The sequence below is a fragment of the Myotis brandtii genome, unplaced genomic scaffold (assembly GCF_000412655.1).
Source record: "Myotis brandtii unplaced genomic scaffold, ASM41265v1 scaffold470, whole genome shotgun sequence".
Lineage (NCBI taxonomy): Eukaryota > Metazoa > Chordata > Mammalia > Chiroptera > Vespertilionidae > Myotis > Myotis brandtii.
Genome location: NW_005367953.1, coordinates 2,030,606 through 2,050,080, shown reverse-complemented (window position 1 = coordinate 2,050,080; position 19,475 = coordinate 2,030,606). Strand labels below are relative to the sequence as shown.

At 41.1% G+C, this 19,475-nt stretch overlaps 1 protein-coding gene across 1 annotated transcript in view; it reads left to right on the top strand.

Annotated features, from left to right (window-relative positions):
• MEGF10 (multiple EGF-like-domains 10) overlaps positions 1-19,475 on the top strand; it is a 168,622-nt gene that overhangs the window by 85,858 nt on the left and 63,289 nt on the right. The window contains exon 6 of the mRNA XM_005875838.2: positions 19,387-19,475. Within this exon, the coding sequence (XP_005875900.1) occupies positions 19,387-19,475 (89 nt within the window). The remainder of the gene's footprint in view (positions 1-19,386) is intronic.

Below are 19,475 nucleotides of genomic sequence, written 5' to 3'. Positions count from 1 at the left end.
TCTTATATATATATTTGATGATATATATTAGAACCATAAAATGATTGCTTTGACAATCAGAGCAGTTCCTTGTATCAATCAGGGTCCAATCAGGAGACAGAAACCTCAATAATTATTTTTTCAGTAAAGCTTTTAGTTTGGAACCATTTTAAATTTATAGAAAATTTGCAAAGATAGTAGAGTTCCCATATGCCTGCATCCAGTTTTCCCCCTTGTTAATGTCTTACCATTAGTTTGTCAAACTGAGAAACTGATATTAGTACATCACTGTTAAATAAACTCCAGACTTCATTTGTATTTCATCAGTTTTTCTGTTGATGTCTTTTTCTGTTCCAGATCCAAATCCAGGGCACCACACTGCTTTTCATTGTCCTGTCTTCCCTGACTCCTGATCTGTGACAGTTTCTCAGTTATTGTTTTTCCTAACCTCGATAGCCTTGAAAAGCACTGGCCAGGTATCCTGTAGAAGGCCCCTCATTCAGTGTTTGGTGTTTTTCTCATGGTGGGGTTATGGGTTTCGAAAGGAATACCACGGAGTTGACGTGCCCTTCTCATCACATCATATCAGGGGTTTCATGACATTCATATGACATCACTGGTGATATCATCACTTGGTTACCCTTCATCACTTGCTGATGTGTAGTGTTTGTCAGGTTTCTCCACATAAAGTCACTATTTTTCGCTCTCCCTAATCTGTTCTTTAAAAAGCAAGTCACTAAGTCTAGCCTTCCCTTAAGGGTGAAGGGCAGGAATTAAGCTTTAGTCTTTGAGGGGTGAGTGTCTACCTATGTTATTTGGAGCTCTTTTTGAGGAAGATTTGTCTTTCCCCTATTCATTCAATCACTTATATATCAGTATGGGCTCATATACAATTATATTGATATTTTGGGTTATACACCAACAGTACGTTATTTTTTTGCTCAAGTTGTTCCAGCTTTGGAGATTGGGTGTTCCTTTGGGTGGCTCTGTGTCCTGTTGACATGCCCCCTGCATTCTGTTTGTTTCTGCTGGTTTGTTTTGAGCACTTCCTTACTTTCTGGTACTACAGGATACTCAAGCTTATTTTGTGTTTTTTCCTGCCTCGGTCCTAGAATGAGACATTGGAAAATGGTATTTAGAAACGAAAATCAGTGTGCTGGGAATGCTCATTGCTACTGGGACACATAGTAACTTTAACAGGAAGAGTTTATTAAGAAGGATTATGAACTACCACAGGGGATTGGAGTAATGAGGGATCGCCTAGTAAGAAGTAAATAGCACTCAAGACAATGCAAGGGCAGCTGACATAAGGAGCAGCCTCTACTCCTAGGGCTGAGACAAAGTGCCCCAAAGGAAGCCCCACCGGGGTGCGATCCAGACCTCGTTAGAGAAGGCATGTCCACAGCTCACTGAATGGCAGAGAGGCTGCCAGAGTACTGTTCTTGCAGAACTTGCTGGAAATCTGCCCTCCAGGACACTTGGGAAAGCTTTGGATAGAGAAGTGTCTGCTATCAAAGCCCCAGGGGTACCCAGGGACAGTTGCTGGCTCATGGGTTCTGCTAGTCAGTGTGTTGCAGGAGCTGGATGCTAACCAGCTGCCTGTGCTGCAGGACCTAGCGCTGGGCCACAGAAGCTGCCCCTTTTGCAGAAACAGGGCTCAGTGAAAGCTGCCACACAGTCAGATGCTGCAGAAGCCAGTCCCATCGTGCTTCCAGGGCAGGCCCTGGGGGCTGGAGAAGCCACGTGCACTTCAGGAGTCAGTTGAGCTAGCACACTGGAATGCCATGCACAGCTTTCCTCCTGGAATGTCTCTCCTGTGCCCTCTAAAGAAGATGCTTCACACTCAGCTAGCTGGAAAAGGAAGACTATCTAAAGGGCCCAGATCCATTTTTGTAGAGCCCGCAATGAAGGAAAATTTCAGTACTGAGAGGCAATAAAGTGATAGCCATTGCAGTCCATGCCTTTGGTTACTCAGCTCCTCTATGCACACTTCTACACACATTTTATCTAGATACTAAAGTTAATGTCAAACAACTTGTTTATAAAATAAAATAAAAATGAAAAGAGAGGGAAAAGAAAATAACATCTACAAATGAGTGTATTCATATAACAAGCAAATAGAAACTATTAAAAACTGCAGCAGGCCCCTGTTCTGTAACTAGTCACAAGGCTGTCATTGTATATGCACCTCCCTTCTCCATTCAGCATTGTGTGCCCACCCTTTCTCAGCCCAGAGCCCACCTGCTTGGGGCTCCTTACATGGTGGAGTGATTTCAGCCCCCATTCCTGAAGGACCTGAATTCTCAGTTGTCTTACCTTTAAATAAATTATTGATGTTTTCTGTTAACCTTTCTTAGTGGGCATGGAATTACTAAGAGGTGCCCCATATCAGAGTTTCTTGGTTTCATGTAGCAACCCAATTTCCTCTTGAAAATCAGGATCAATCATTACATCCAGAAGAGTAAGTACTTTATTTACAGTAAGAGGCTAAAATGACCAGATGGCCGTAAATTGATAACTGTCACCCAGAACTATCTCTCTGTATTTTCCCCCCTCATATACTCAGGAGATTAAGGGACTAACAGATACCTTTATATGTATAGGTTCACAAAGGCATCCCTTGGAAATTTAATCTGCTCACTTTGTCAGTGGAGGGCAGGGTTCCTATATGTGATATATAGTCAGAATTCCTGGTCTCAGTGTATTCTCTGTATAAAAAACCAGGTGTGTCAGAGAACTGTACAGAGTTTGTTCCCCCCGGAGTGAAATCAAGATTTATTTGACTAGACTTGGACATATTGCTTCTTTTTAAATTTGATGAAATGATTTTTTTAAAAAGCACACACATATTTTACTTTTATTGGCATTCTAATGTATACCTTAGCCTATATGACATTAATCTATCTTACCTCCATCTCTCTTCGCTCCTCTCTTTCCTGTTCTCTCTCTCTCTCTCTGTTACCCCGTTCCCTCATCAATCTCTCTGTTCCATCGTCAGTCCTCTATTCCTATTCCTCCCTCACTGGATGACAAACAACTCCTGGAGGGCAGGGGCTGTGTGTTATTAATCTCTTCAGGCTCCATTGTGCCCGGTATGTGGTTGGAGCACAGTAAATGTTTGTTCCATTTAATTAGATTAAATGAACCGTATGATTCTCTATGATTCTGAGAAGGTCATTTGTGTATTCATGAGTGATTACTGTGTGCAAGGAACTGTATTGGATGCTGGGGATGAGGAAACAAATGTGGGACGAAGCTCATGATTGGAGAAAGGTAGGCAGCAGCGTGAATGTCTCATTGTGAGGAAGAAAACAGGAAGCCTAAGTGGAGTTGGGCAAGGTAGTGTGAGGTTTTCTGGGTGCACTAGGGCAAGAAGGGCCTCGTGTATTGCTGTGGGTGAGGGGGAAGGAAAAGAAGCTGATATAGACTACTCATCCAGAAAGTTAGCTGAGAAGCCAACGAGGAGGAGCAAAGAGGGAGTTAGTGAAAGGCAGTGAAGGCTCACGGGAAGCTTTGTGTTTGTTTGCTTTTGTTTATGTTTTTCGGTGAAAAAGGTTTAGAGGCTGAGCGGAAGGTGAAAGAAAAGGGCGGGGGGAAGCTGGAGATTCAGTTGAGAGAGAAAACCATTTAATTGAAGGAACAAGGCTCCTTAGGAGACAGTTGGGAGGTGGGATCGGATCCCGGGAACTGATTGGCAGGAAGAAGTACTTCCCATTCCCAACAGAATGAGCGGGAAACAGTGTCGGTCAGGGATGTCCATAGGTTTCTAGTGTCAGAGGTGCTAGTGGGTGAGGGAGTCCATATTTGGTGACCTTTCTTCATTCTCTTGGTAAACTTGGAGGAGAGATCATCTGCTGATACTAAGGGGAGCAGAAGTTGGGTCACATTGATAATGCCAACCACTGTTCTCTTTCACTGAGCACTTAAAATGTGCCAAGCATCAGTAAAGGGGCTTTATAGGGATGACATTTAATGCTCACCACAGACAATGAAATGGTTACAATTCTTGCTCCTATTTTATGGATGAGTGAATGGTGGTGCAGAAAAATTAAATGACTTGCCTAAGTTGATACACCTAGTAAACAATGGAGACAGACTCACATTTCACTGAGAGCCATTAACTTCAACCACAAGGGTATGGTGCCTCCTGAAGTTGGAAAGGAGGTTTGGTGAAAGTGACAAGGGGCACTGAGAGAAATGAGAGCAGGAGGCCGGGGTTGAAAACACCAGACAAATATTAAAATAAAATTTCTGAGAGAGGCTGAGGGCACACTAACATCAGAGATGGGGAATTCCAAAGGACACCATTTTGGTTGGCCTCATTTGTAATTTTTAATTTCCTCATTTGTAATATTAAGAACATTGGGCCAGATTATATGTACAACCCCTTTCAAGTCTGTGTTTCTATGAGTGATTGACTCCGATAGCTACATACATGCAATCCCCACGGCCTTTCTTAGTGTTGGAAACCCTTTAAAGCTTTTCTATGAGTTACAATAACACATTTGTTCTCCCAACCTATATACTCCTATTTATGATTTTCTAAATGTCTATAGAGAAATTTATTTCTCCTCTGGCTGTAGGGCACATTCAAAACTCCTGGGAAAGTACTAAACCAGCCAGCAGCCAGCAGCCAGCAAGTAGTTCTCAAATGCTTGTTCCCCAGGCTTTTGACATTAGGACCAAATAGAGGCAAAAGTGGAAATTAAGTTTGGTTTAGAAAATCAAAACTAGAGTTGTATCGTAATCAATAGCATGCCTGGTTAAATGTACTCTGAAGTAGTGGAAACATGCCTAGGAGGCAAGACTAGCTCACATACTTTCAGGTACCACATTAGGAACACTGATAACCTTTTATATAAATAAAGAAGGCACTCCGCAAAGCACTAAGTAGTAAGACTTTGCTTGCAGGATATTCAAATTGGGGAGTCTATTTGAAGGCTGCTACAGGCCAGAAATCATAGGCACAAAAGCTGACTTATTCCCCAGCAAGATTTGGTGTAAAGGTCTATTGACTGGGCACAATAGTCTGATCGATATTGTCTGGGAGAGAAGGCACTCAGAGCCCAGTCCTGGAGGCAGGTCATTAACATGCCCATCTCTCTGTCAGAATTACTTTAGAAATCAGGTTGATGGAGCAGCAAGAATAAGAGTAGATCATTGGGCTTCGGGGCACGGGGGCAGGGCATTGATGATGGGTGGGAAGGATTGAGTTCACAATGGTTGAGCAGAACTGCCCGAAAGCAGTTTCACTGACGGATTGCCCAAATATTTTGATAGAGGTTACAAACAGAAACTGCTGATTTTGCCTTCTAAAGGAGCCTGAAACCTGGGCTGTGCTTGGTTACTCTCTGGATGGGCAGAGCGCCTCCTCCCCGCCTTCCTCCAACCCCCAGATTGGAATTGAATGGCAGCAGTCTCAGCTGCTCTTCTCTCTGAGCTGTTTCTGAGCCTCACTTCCCTCATGCTTCAAATAAGGGTGAGAGTACCTACTTCCTTTCCTTGTGAGGATTAAATGACACAATACCCGTTCAGTGCTCAGTGCTGTGCCTGGCAGCATAATAATGGCGAAATAAATGATACTTTCACTTTCTTATGTGACGCACGGGGCTACCACCAGACTTCTTCACAGCAGTCTGGTCTTTAGACTGGACAGTGGATGGGGTGGCTCTCTGTGGCCATCTCATTTCGTCCTGCAGGCGACACCCTTCATTAGCAGAAACCTCTCTGCCCATAGTCACTTGCCAGGAGGCTTCCCAAGAAACCCTAGTGAAGGTTTTACTTTGTTGTTGTTTTTGTTGTTGTTGTTTTTTTGTGTGTGTGTGATTTCCAACATCTGACCATGGATGTCCATCCTTACCAGATGAATTCGGGTTTACATTGCTTCTGGCACAGTAGGAGCACTGTAGACATTTATGTTCCTATGCTAGTCAGTTCACTTGCAATGGGTGTGAAGACAAGGCTGGGCTGGCATGTTATTTAACCCTACTCCACATCATTTATTGATTTTTTTGTTATTATGTTGTTGTTTCGTGTAATATCCCTTGACATCAATTTATCAGAAAATCTTGGTTCAACCTCAAAATATGACCAAATCTAACCTTTTCTCATTGTCATTAACATGCCCATCTCTGTCAGAATTAGTTTAGAAATCAGGTTGATGGAGCTGCCACCCAAATCCAAGCCACCATCCTCTTCTTAATTAGAGGCTAAATTGGTTTATATTAAGACTTATATCCTTCCCTGTGTTCTCACAGACAGCAACTTAAAATATCTACTATGTTTTGATTAATTTGGAAGCTCTAGATATTTTATCTTTTTTAGTAACTAAATATATTTATTTAAAGTAATTTTTTATTTTTCAATTACAGTTGATGTACAGTATTATATTAGTTTCAGGTGTATAACCCAGTGAATAGGTAGTTATATAGCTTACGAAGTGACCACCTCAATAAATTTAGTACCCATCTGGCACCATACATAGTTATTACAGTATTATTGACTATATTACATATGCTGTAGTTTACATCCTCATAACTATTCTGTAACTACCAACGTGTACTTCTTATTCCCTTTACCTTTATCACCCATCCCACCTCTACCCCCCTCCAATCTGGAAACTATCAAAATGCTCTGTGTCTATGAGACTGTTTCTTTTCTACTTGTTTATTTTGTTTTTTATATTCCACATAGAAGTGAAACCATATGGTATTTGTCTTCCTCTGTCTGAGTTGTTTCACTCAGCGCAATATCCTCTAAGTCCATTCATATTTTGCAGATGGCATTATTTCTTTCATTTTTATGGCTGACTCATATTCCATTGTATATATGCACCATTTCTTTATTCACTCATCTGTTGATGGACACTTATGTTGCTTTCATTTCTTGGCTATTGTAAATAATGCTTCAATGAGCATGTAGCTATATATGTTTTTTGATTTAGTGTTTCGGGTTTCTTCAGGTAAGTACCCAGAAGTGGAATTGCTCTTATAATTGGTTATCACAATTGTCTCCTTGCTGCAGCATCTACTTGGGCCCCACTAATGTCAGTTCTCCCTAGTGAGACCAGGTGACCTGTAAGTGTATATTGTATAATGCACACTTATTATACATTATAAATTCCAATGGGTTAAATCTGAAAAGAAAGAAACATCAATTGAGCTATCAGTTGTTAAAGTGTATATACATTTTGGGGGCACCCTGTGTATAAGCAATGTATTTGGAGAAGTTAAGAAATGATCAGAGGTCTTCCTTAAACCAGTGGTCGCCAGTTTTTTGGACCTCATGGACCACCAGTTGGCGACCACTGCGGTCTAGAGAAAGGCATGACCTAAAGTCTTTCCTCCAGGGGCCTTAAGGTAGCTCAGGCTCCTGTGGCTTCAGGATTCACCTCGGCTAGTATCTTGTAGGCTCACTCATCTTTGGTGACTTAGCAGAAGTTCCCTTCCTTGCCCACTAATTGGAAGCTGCCCTGAAACTAGATGCCAGGAGACATGTACCAGATGTAGTTTCCATGAACATTGAGGAAGATGTGGATGTGGGAGCTCCTCAGACTCAAGAGAGGAAAGGTCGTAGTATAAGCATCATGATTCTAACTCATATGGGGTGTGACTCCTGAAATGGTGGCCCCAGGACTATGAGAGGTTTTGAAAGTCAGCCCTAATTTGAGTGGAGAATGCTTAACAATTTCTCATCAAAACTTGCACATATTACTTTTCAAGGTGCACATTTTGTATGACAGTATGGAACTCAGCTGTTAATTTGTACCCAAATGATGTATAAACTAAGAAATAAGGCAAATAAATTCAAACTACAAGTTATTTCAAATCACATATCAACCATTTTCTCATGGCAATAATGTGCTTCCTGGTTGTTCTGCTTAGAGTGAAATAATGATACCATGTATATTAGGTGATCCTATAGCCTCACTTGTTACCCCACCTGTAAAATGGAATAGATTAATACCCGATTTTAGTAGAGATACATACATCTCCTTTATGAGGTTATGTTGTTAATTGGCTGAAATTAAGTCCTCTGGTTTATTATATAATTAAATTCATTTGAAATATGATGTTGGTGGAGAGCTCTATGGCTACCATGGACCGCCAGAATGATGAACAAGTGGCTTCTAGAGCAAATTAAGCCAGAAACATCACTGGAGGCAAATGGACAAAACTGAAGCTGTCCTACAGGGCACATTATGAGAAGGTAGGGGTTTTTTGGAAAAAACAATAATGCTGGGAAAAATCGAAGGCATCAGGAAAAGAGGAAAACCAAATATGTGTTGGGTTGACTCTATAAAAGAAACTACAGCCATGAGTCTGCAGGAGCTAAGCAGGGCTGTTAAGGACAGGACATTGGGGACCTCACTCATTCATAGGAGTCAGAGGTGACGCAACGGCACGTAACACACACATATCTTTTATGATCATATCTGGTTTCTTATTGCTTGTGATTGTCAAAGCATTTTTTAAAATACTAGTAAACTTTTTCAATGCAAATAATAAAAAAACAACTAACCACAGTTTTTCCTTTTTGGTCAGAATTCCCCTCCCCCAACCCCATATACATACACACTTTTAAATCATTTTACCAAACTAGTATTATATGAAATGTTAAAGGGTCTTCTTGAAGAAGAAGAAGGGGAAAAAAGATAAAAAACATGAACAAGAAAATGGCAATAAATACATATCTATTAACAGTTGAATCTAAAAAACAAAAAGAGCAGGGAAAGAACTGAGAACCAGGCAGAAGGAGACAGAGGAGACTTTAACTTGATCTGCAATGTTTTATTTCTTGCATTAAATGTTGAAGCAGATGTGATGGGATGTTCACAATAGTTAATGCTAGAATCAGGGGTCCTCAAACTTTTTAAACAGGGGGCCAGTTCACTGTCCCTCAGACCGTTGGAGGGCCAGACTATAGTTAAAAAAAACACTATGAACAAATTCCTATGCACACTGCACATATCTTATTTTGAAGTAAAAAAACAAAACGGGAACAAATACAATATTTGTATTTGCATGTGGCCCGCGGGCCGTAGTTTGAGGACCCCTGTGCTAGGTTGTGGATTCATGGGCCTTTGTTATAGTGTTACTTATAGTCTTCTATAGTTAAAAAAATTTTTTCTCAAGAAAATGATAATAAATTTTTCAGACCATCCAATTAGCATTGAGGGTTTGAGGGCTGGTTTTCTTACTATGAGATTTTAAACAAAACATTTAAGACCTCTGCCCTCTGGCCTCTCACATCCAGAGTGAAGATACTAAGTACTTTGCCAGTGGTGGTCCTGAGTGCTTATCCTTCAGTGCTCACCTCAAGACCCATCTCCTCTGGATGCCGTCACCCCTCTGCCCAATGGTACAATGTGCCTAGGTCCTCTGGGTTCCTTGAGCATCCTACACACAGCAACACTTACTAGTACATAATCATTTATGATAAACCTCACTGTGGGCCAGTCTCTTCTAGTAGATAAAGAAATCTTAGCCATAGAACATGTCTTAGGCAGGAGCAAGTAGTAAGTGCTCAACAAACAGAACTTAGTAGCCATAGGAGATGCTTAATACATTTGTAATGAAAGAATAAATGAGCAAAGAACAAAAATATGGCAAGACTTTCTAAAGTAAGACATCCTGTGGTGGCCCCTGAGGTTGTTATTATTCTTTTGACTTTAGTGAGTAAATGTAATCCCCCCAAATCCCTTACTCAATCCCAGCCTACAGTGTGTGTCCTTGAGGTTTCCCTACATTGCGAACAGGTTCATCAGTGTGTTCTCATAGAGAGACATCAACATCTGTAGTTAGATACACCAAAGAATAAATATTTCACGCCCCCTTTGCTGGTTCATAATTTGAGAGAAACACACACTGAAATTATAACATGACAGTGTTTCTTTGAAAATCTATGTAGCAAACATTTTTTAAAAGAAGGAAAAAGGTCCTCCCTCAGCACTGAATGATATTCATATAAACAGCCCTGGTGGTGTCCACAGCGATGCTGGCACCGTGTCAGCTCTCCAGTGGGGCGTTTTGACATGTGAGGGACATGGGGCTTTGGTGCTTTCAGAGGATCTGGAAAATACATTTTTATTGTTCTTCTTCATGGTTGGAGAGGCTTTCCAGAGTTGTTTTATTTTTAAAGCATTGATGTTTTGAATGAGGATCTTTTCTTCTACAGTAACAAAGGGAATGACACAGCACAGCCTTGTTAGCCTGAAGCACGGGGAACAGAATCACAGGAGATAAAAGACACTGGGGGACCAAGGCTTAGGAAGAAAGGGTGTGTGTTTCAGGAAGAACTGTTTTTCTGCCCTTTGAGACAACAGAATATTATTTCGATCTCTTCTAAAAGACACACTCTGTAGAGATACTTTCTTAAAAGCAACTTGTTTGTGCTTTGCCTGTATGTTAGAATACAAAGGGTTGCATTTCCTTCCTTAGTAATTTCTCTCATAGTCACAAACTTTCCTCTTTAAAGTCAATGGAGAACATCACGGCAAAATTCCATGTAAAAATATATTTTCAAATTAGTATAGCTGACTGATATATTCTAATAGATACTTGACATTTATACGTTAAGAGGACTTATAGTCTTAGTTACTTCAAAGAGCAACCCTGGTGAGGGTAGTTATGTATTATCAGCTGACATCACTTTCCCTATGATAAACTTGAGTTCTGAGATTCAATACATTATCCTGCGTATCTGGTAGAGAAGTATTCACAAGGTTCTTTAACCTCATATAATTCTACAATATTGATATTTTAGATCCCAGAGGCTTTAAATGAAGACCCTCACACACACACACACACACAAACCATACACACCCAGAAATCAAACCCAAAAACAAAAAGCAATGAATAAAAACTGAATTGCTCATTCATCTAGTTTGTTTAGACCTAACACAAGTACGCAGAATTAGGCACCTTTGTTGTTCTCTGTAATTCAGAATCAATTGCTTTTAAAAAGCATCTTATATTTCAAAATGTGTCTCAAGACCGCTCTGTGGTCTTAGTGGGCATAGATTACCTGAGGAAAAGTTAAGTCATTGGGATTGGTGCATACTAATATGGCCCGATGCTCCAGATTTTATTAATGACAATTTTTTTTTCATGCTAAGGAAGGATGACTACGATTGTCTGTTTGTAAGTTTCTCCTTTCCCATATCTGGGCCTCATGGCCTATCCCTCTGGACACATTAATTTTTCAGCAAGTGGGAAATTTCTAAATCCTGTTTTGAACTGGCAACTAAGAATACAATGTAAAATGCAGGGTTTCATTGTACACCCGAGCCTTTTCCAGTTGGCCTTGTAAAAACAGATAAAAAGGGTGATACCAGGGCTTGTTTTTATTTCATGGAACTACTGGAAAATTTGTTTTTGAAATTCGCATAGTGAGAACCAAGTTGTCTTTTTGGGCATGAATGATTCATGCAAGACAAACAAATAATACAAACCAAGGACAGGCCTGCTACTCCTGCTTCATATGCACTGGAGGCTGTTTTTCTTGAGTGTCCTTCCTGAGATGTTCCAATGTGCCAACCATGGAATAAAATCTCTGCTGCTATTAGGTCTGTGCCAGGTCACACGTAAGAAGTACTTTTTTGTAATTAGTACGTTCTACCATCTCCATTTTACAAAAGAAAACGAAGTGTGACAAAGGTCGGGGCCTGGCTCCAGGTCCCATGGCTATGAAGTGCCGGTGGCCTGGTTGGAGTCCCGTCTGTCTGATGCTCGATCACTGTTCTCCGCATTGAGCCAGTCGCTGATCAGTGAATTTTGTAACAAGGTGAACCTGAGGGTAAACATGACTCCATCACTCCTTTCTCAATGAGAACATTATTTCATCCTTTCCCTTCCTTTTTTATTTTTTTTGATGGAGTCCTTTGAATGAAACAATGTATTAGCATGCCCTTGTCCCTTCTCAGTTTGGCATTTCTGTTGATCTCTAATTGTGCTCCTTTTCTTATTTTTTGTTTACACAAAGACAAGAGATGTACTAAACTGTCTGCCTTTTGTTCAAAGATTTCCCCCCAGGCCTTGTTTTTGTTGATACCATTTGTGTCTGTGGACATGTTGGGGCATTCCTTATCAAAACCATTCTGATGAGCCGGCTACCACCACTCTGAAGATGGGGATGTCGTTCGGGCAAACAAGTGTTGTTTCTCAAACACATGTGAGACTTTTGTCCTGGAATGACCCCCTTTGGAAACCAGGCAGAAGCAGTGAATGCGCACTGATGTGGGTTTTGTCATTGATGAGCATCATTCGCCCGGGATGGTCTGCATGGTGGGGGAAGATCCTGGCCCTGGAGGCCTTGAGAGGTGGGGGTTTATCCCTTGCTTCTGCCCCTTCAGCACTGAGTGACTTTGAGAAAATTATCATGAGTCCATTTTGCACATGAAATGTTGGAATAATTGTACCTGGTAACATTGAGTGTTATTGTGAAGTTTAAATAAAATAGCTGCATAAAGATGACACACGATTGAAACTCTTCTCCCCCCCCCACCCCCAACCTCCCCATCCTTTGCACAGAACATTAGACTGAGGGTTTGAAGTGGGGTGGGAGAGGAAAATGTGCCTAGAATTGTTACAGTGGTTGTACAGGCTTCTCTGCTTGTGAAAGCTACAGTGATGTACATTTATCTTCATTCATTCACCAGATACTAGTGTATCTTGAGTACCAGCCGTTCCCAGTGATAAGTGGGCCTAGCTTTCAGGTCTGTGGACTCTGAAAGCTAATGACATCAACACTTTTACCACCTCAAGTTTATTGGCATTTCTGTTTGCATAGAATCATTATCAACTCACAGAGCTCTTCGGATCTGAGCATCTCCTTAATTTTCTTTTCTTTTTGAGAATTGCCCTCTGTTCTTACTACTGAGGTAATTTCCTACCTCCGGTGCCCCTAAATATTGAGTCACTGGCTGAACCCCTAGGCTTGCTCATGAAAGGTCTTATCGTGTGTTGCTCTGCCTTAATGGATCATATTAGACGAAAAACATAATTAAGGGATGTATTTAACCAAAATCTATAATTTCACTACTTCAGGAGGAGCATAGTCTCCTGAAAAGTGCTTGGACTTTGGTTTTCAGGAAGTCTTAGACTTGAGTATTGATACCACCACTTATTGGTTGGGTGTTTATGGACGTTTTACAGAAAAGTTCTCATCCGAAATATGTTCAATGTGCTAAATGTGATCCTGACACTCACCTTGTTGGAATTGGTGTCTAAAGCATGGAGCACAGGACCTGGCACAGGGTAAATGCTCAGCAGATCAAACCGTTTGAAACCTAATGTTTTGCTTGCTCTTCTCATGTGCCAAAAGGAGACATGTAGAAAATGTAGAACATCTAGTTAATCCAAAGGAATAAAAGAAAAATCATATATGCTCTTAAGATCCAGAGTTACCCAGTGGTACCATTTGACAATGGAGCTTTTCCATATCTGTCTGTCTCTGTCCCTATCTTCCTCATATCCCTCTTCTCCTTCCTTCCCCAGATATTAGATACAAACATTATAATTGCAGATATTTGGCCATTTTTTTCCTAAATTAATGACAGTTTAATCTGGTTCATTTTAATATATTGCTCAAATAGAATCATGTGGAGCATACTGTTTTTAATGTACTTTTTATAATTATGATATTGCTAACATCTTTCAAATTCATTAAATATTCTTCTGTAAAACCACTTTTAATTGATGCATAGTATTCCATTATATGACTTTACCAAAAATAATTGTCTTCTATTACTAGAAAATTGGCTGGTTTTTAGTTTTTTTTGTTATTATAAAAGGCATTGAGATAAGCATCCTTATAGCTTTGGAGGGAGTAAAATGTAGAATACAGGCTCTGAAGACAGGTCTTGTGCCTCACTGCTCACTACCTGTGTAACTTTAAGCAAGTCATCTGGGTCATAGTTTCTTCATCTAGAAAATGTAGATAATAGGCCCTGGGCGTTTGGCTTAGTGGATAGAGCATCGGCCTGTGGACTGAACGGTCCAGGGTTCGATTCTGGTCAAGGGTACATGCCCAGGTTGCTGGCTCAATCCCCAGTAGGGGGTGTGCAGGAGGCAACCAATCAATGATTCCCTCTCATCATTGATGTTTCTATTTCTCTCTCCCTTTCCCTTCCTCTCTGAAATCAATAAAAATATATTTTTAAAAAATGTAGATAACAGGACTCCATCAGGTTACTGTGCTTTAGAACAGTGGCTATGGGTGCACTGTAACTATTATTAATTAATCATGGTAAATTGTTATTGTCTTTACACACATACATTTATTTATTTTGGAAAAATACCAAAAGAGGAATTTATGAATGAAGGGTTTTAGATACACTTTTCTGGACTAATCTATAAAATGGATGTGGTAACCTGTTCTCCTGTAGTAGAGCCTAAGAGTGCTGGTTCTGCCCACCTGGTGTTGCTCAGTGGTTAAGCATCGACCTATGAACCAGGAGGTCATGGTTCAATTCCTGGTCAGGGCACATGCCAGGGTTGCAGGCTTGAGCCACAGCTGGAGCTGTGCAGAAGGCAGCCAATCGATGAAGTTTCTCTCTCATTGGTGTGTCTATCTCTCTATCCTCTTCCTTCCTCTCTAAATATCAATAAAAACATATTTTTAAAAAAACAAAAAGAGTGCTGGTTCTCACAAAAAGGGAAAGGTTATCATCATCACTGTATCAGCCTCATCTTTACCATTACCTTGCTTCATGCCTCAGGTTGCGCAGTCTTGTGTTTGATATCCCTGAAATCAGAATGCATCTAACCATATTGTCAGCCAGGGGCTGCCATGACATGGTAGCACGAAACCTTCTGTTGACAACTGCTAAGGTCAAGAAAGGGTGTCAGTGTGTCTAAATGCCTATGAAATTCAGTCTTATTCGAGAGATATGAAGAGATATAAGTGGATGTCATAGAATTTATATAATGCTCTTTTCAGAGAGCATCTCAGATTGGGTCTCAGAAATGTACCTGAAGGCCTGAGGTATCTGGGCTGGGCTTGGAAGACTGGGGAGGACAGATGGAGGGAGAGGACATGTTTAATATCTTTACTCTACTTATTTTTTATACTTCCTTCTTGTTGCATGTGGTTAAGAGAGATGATAATGGCCATGATGCAATAGCGTAGAAGCCCAAGAAGGCGTTCATAGACATTTGCTATTTAAAGGCCTTTTGGCAGTTGCATGTATCATACTCTCTGAATGTAATACCTCCTGCAGCCTCCCTCCTCTGTTAGTGCCCCCTCTTTGTAGGTACAAATCCTCACCCTTTACCTAAATATGGCACACTCTGCTTTTAAGTCCAAGCTTAGACATTGTTTTACCTGGGAAGCCTTTCCCAACTCACCAGTGCTGGTTAAGTGTCATTTCCATGGTTTCAGTCGCCCCTTGTCCATATCCTTACCTGACTGCTTATCCCAGGCTGTCTTACTGCCTAGTAACTTGATGCCATTGCCACTAAGCTGTAAGGGTGTAGAAGCAGGGGCTCTTTCGTTCTCCTATCAACTCTAGGCCTAGTACCATGGCTGGCACACGACAGGTACTCAAGAGTTACCAGCTGAGTGAATTTCAGCGCCCAGCCCACGAATGCAACCTGTGGTGACTGTGCCATAGGGCTGCAGTGGGAGAGGAACCAGTGCTCTACAAGGTGTCGCTAAGGGTTGTAGCGGGGACTGTAGTATAAAATTCCTTTTATTTCCAAGTTATTATGAGAGCTTAATAGAGCGAGCTGTCCGTGCTCACGTCTGAGACCCTTATGAAGCGTCTCCTGACACATCTCCAGGAGTCTGGGCACACTGCATCCGACAGCCCACTTCTGGCTGTTAGCACAGTAAGAGCTGAAAATGAGTCATCGCTCTCTTACTTGCATTTGGGTTTTTTCAATTTAATCTGAATCAAAATCTTGTTCATTTACCTTTTGCTTTTATGATATTCAAGCTACTTCAGTGTTAACTACATTTTCTTAAGTGGTCAGTGACCAACCCAGTCACTTTTTCTTGAGAAGCAAAACACTTCCCCTTTGAGATCAGAGTGAGATGTTAAGTAAAATGAATCAGATGATTTGGGTTCAGATTCTTTCAAGACTGCCTTTCCAGGCACAGTACTTGAACTCAGGATAATTGGTTAAGCTTGGTGCCAAACATAAGGAAGCCATTCTGCCTATTGTGTAGGAACCAGGGAAGAAAGCTGGCTTTTGTGTGATGAACCGTGTCACTCACTGGGATCCATTGAAAAATGGATGCGTTGATGTGGTTAAATATGACAAATGAAGAAAGGAAGGAAGTCACAGTGATGCCTTAATTCAAGCCAGGCTTCTGTGTCCCACTCTTCCACTTCTTGACTGTTTGTCTGTAAACTTCTGTATGTGGGTTTCCCCCCAGCATAGCCCCTGTTGGTGACCAGTGAATACATTGTGAGGCCCATATATGAGGGGCCTTTTAGGGAAACACAGCCCCCATGTATCAGGGGCCTTTTAGGAAAATACAGCCCGAGGGGAGAAGCTGTCACTTCAAAGCATACCACAGTGCTTAGATAGAGCCAGGAAATTAACCATGTCTGCATGATAATATTCCTTTAAAAGCCTGAAACCCTTTCTTTGATGCTGCTAGTTATCAATCCCTGCTATATACTTGCTTCTATCATGAGATATATTTAGGCTTTTCATTTTTGTTTTTGAATTGAATCCCAAGAAAATAGAACTGGTCTCTCTCTGCCTGGCTGTTCTGCTGGGAGAGAAGCAGTTGAATGGGATGTGGAAATGGGTCAGAGGAGAGGAGAGACCAGCTCTGACCCCTGCACCTTCTTCCTGCCACTCACCTGTTGTTGTCAAACATTCTGCAAAACACATGGGCTCGGCCCACGCTTACACAGTGTCACAGTGGGGAACCAGCACTCTAACTCATCATGATTTTTTAATGCCTTTGACATCATCTTGGTGCCCTTAGGAAGGTAATTTTGTTAGCTAAAATTATTTTTTGTGTCAATCAATTAATCCTCTATTATACATAAGGGGAGAAAGTAGGTATTTAGTATCTGACGCTCCTGGAAGTTGAGAGGATATGGGAACTTGGAGAGGGTTTAGCAAAGAAAATGAGTGAAATTGAATAAACTTTAAAAAAATAAGTAAAAGTATTGGGACTATAGTATTTAGTCTAGCAAGAGCAAGATCAAGGATGCATTCATATTCCAGGGATAAGATCATTTATAATATAGAGAACAGTGGTGAACTGACTGTACTGTAAGGAGGACAGGAGAAAGAGGGATCAAATTACAGGATAGCAGATTTGACTCACGTGGAATGAAGATTTTTTCCTTACTCGTAACATCAATGGGCCAGGGAACACATTATAAAGGACTATGGAATTCATTTTAGTGGACCTTACAAACAGGATAGATTCTCCCTGGGATCACTGAGAGGATGTAAAGGAACATACAGGTAATTAAAAAAAAATCCTAGATTGAAAGAGTAAAATAAGTAAAAGTATTGGGACTATAGTATTTAGTCTAGCAAGAGCAAGATCAAGGATGCATTCATATTCCAGGGATAAGATCATTTATAATATAGAGAACAGTGGTGAACTGACTGTACTGTAAGGAGGACAGGAGAAAGAGGGATCAAATTACAGGATAGCAGATTTGACTCACGTGGAATGAAGATTTTTTCCTTACTCGTAACATCAATGGGCCAGGGAACACATTATAAAGGACTATGGAATTCATTTTAGTGGACCTTACAAACAGGATAGATTCTCCCTGGGATCACTGAGAGGATGTAAAGGAACATACAGGTAATTAAAAAAAAAATCCTAGATTGAAAGAGTTAGAATTGAAAAAAAAATTTCTTTATCCTTATCCATAAGCAATAAAAGAAACAATTTCATATGAATAACAATTAGGCTTAAATCTCATCTTGGAAAGACCACCTAATCTTATTTTCTGAAAGAACATTGTGAGTTCTTAGGTAATTGCTTTCTTGATCTGCTTTAGGCTCAAGAATTCTCTCTCATTGTTTTTAATTGTGTTAAAGTATGTTTGCTAAAGTACTAATGAGACCAAAGCCATACTGATTAAAAACAGAATTATTCAATTCAACCTTTTGATAGTATGGAATGAAAGGTAGGTTCTCATATTGGAAGATGAATCCTGTATGTCTAATTTGTTGTTTGCCTAATTTTTGTTTGTTTTCTTCCTCAATAGTTCATTTCGGGCCTGTTGAAGTTATAACATTTTTATGAAATGAAACTTTTTTTTTCCATAAAAGCAATTTATCCTAAGAGCTCTAGGCAGGGTGCATCTTCCCTTGTGATTTTTATAGCATCTAATTAATAAATAAATGCACGACTGGCTAGGCAATGCATATGAAGAGTAGGTTTTGCTTTTCATCACCCTTTATAATTTTTAGACTGTTTGGGGTTGAGGTTTTTTTCCCTTCCCCGCTCCCCTTTTCCTACTCATTGACTTGAATTACAGCCACTCTTCCTTTTCTTTGCAACTGTACTTTTAAATCTGTCTTTCAAAAGTTTTTTTTCTGCCTTTGGCTTACCTGGTTTCATGTGCCTATTTATTTCATTATTTGCTGTCGATTTTCTGTTTCATTGTTGTCTTATTTTTAAAATAAGTCAATGAATTTAAACATTTTAGTCAAAAATTTTCCTGCCTTTTCTGCTTATGTCCCAGTCACACATATTTTGATAGATACTTTGAAAACAGATCAGCTTGGAGAGAGCTCAGCTCAGACCCAGAGCAGGGCCAGTCCACTCCTCCACTCTGCCTGTGGGTCCCCTCTTGGTCTTCATGATCACACACTGAGGTCAGGCCCCTCACTGACCTGACCTCCTGCCATTCCTCTCGCCCGGTCCTCCTGCCTCTCACTGTCAGCTCCTTCCTGCCCTTTCCTTACACCGTGGCCAGTGACCTTACTAGGAGCCATATCCGCAGTGTTCCTCATTGCTTAAAATCCTTTACTACCACTTCCTTGTCCAAAAGATGCAATCCAACTTCTTAGTGTGCATAAACGCCCTGTATGAGCCGACCATTCCCACCTGCCTGGTCAGCCTCGTGCTTAAACCACCCCCCCGCCACACACACACACACACCCTCCCCTAGCCAACCACTCTCACACCAAGCTCCACACTCCGGTGCAGGGAACAGGCTGAGCAAGGCATGGAGTTGGAACATGTAGCTGAGCTTCGGCAGTGGAGTGATGGGAAGTGGCGCACCTAGTCCTGAGCATGGGTGTGTGAGGCATGCCCTGGGTGGGTGCTGGGGCCCTGACGCCCAGCTAAGGAATGGCGGTGGAGGGGTCATTAAGCCTTTTTCTCTGAGAGAGAGAGGAAAGCTGATTCTGAAGAGGTTGCCATTACCCTCCCCACCCTCTGATGCCCTCGTGTTTCTCTCCCCCACCTCAGCCTGCGATGGCGATCACTGGGGGCCGCACTGCAGCAGCCGGTGCCAGTGCAAAAACAGGGCCCTGTGCAACCCCATCACGGGGGCCTGC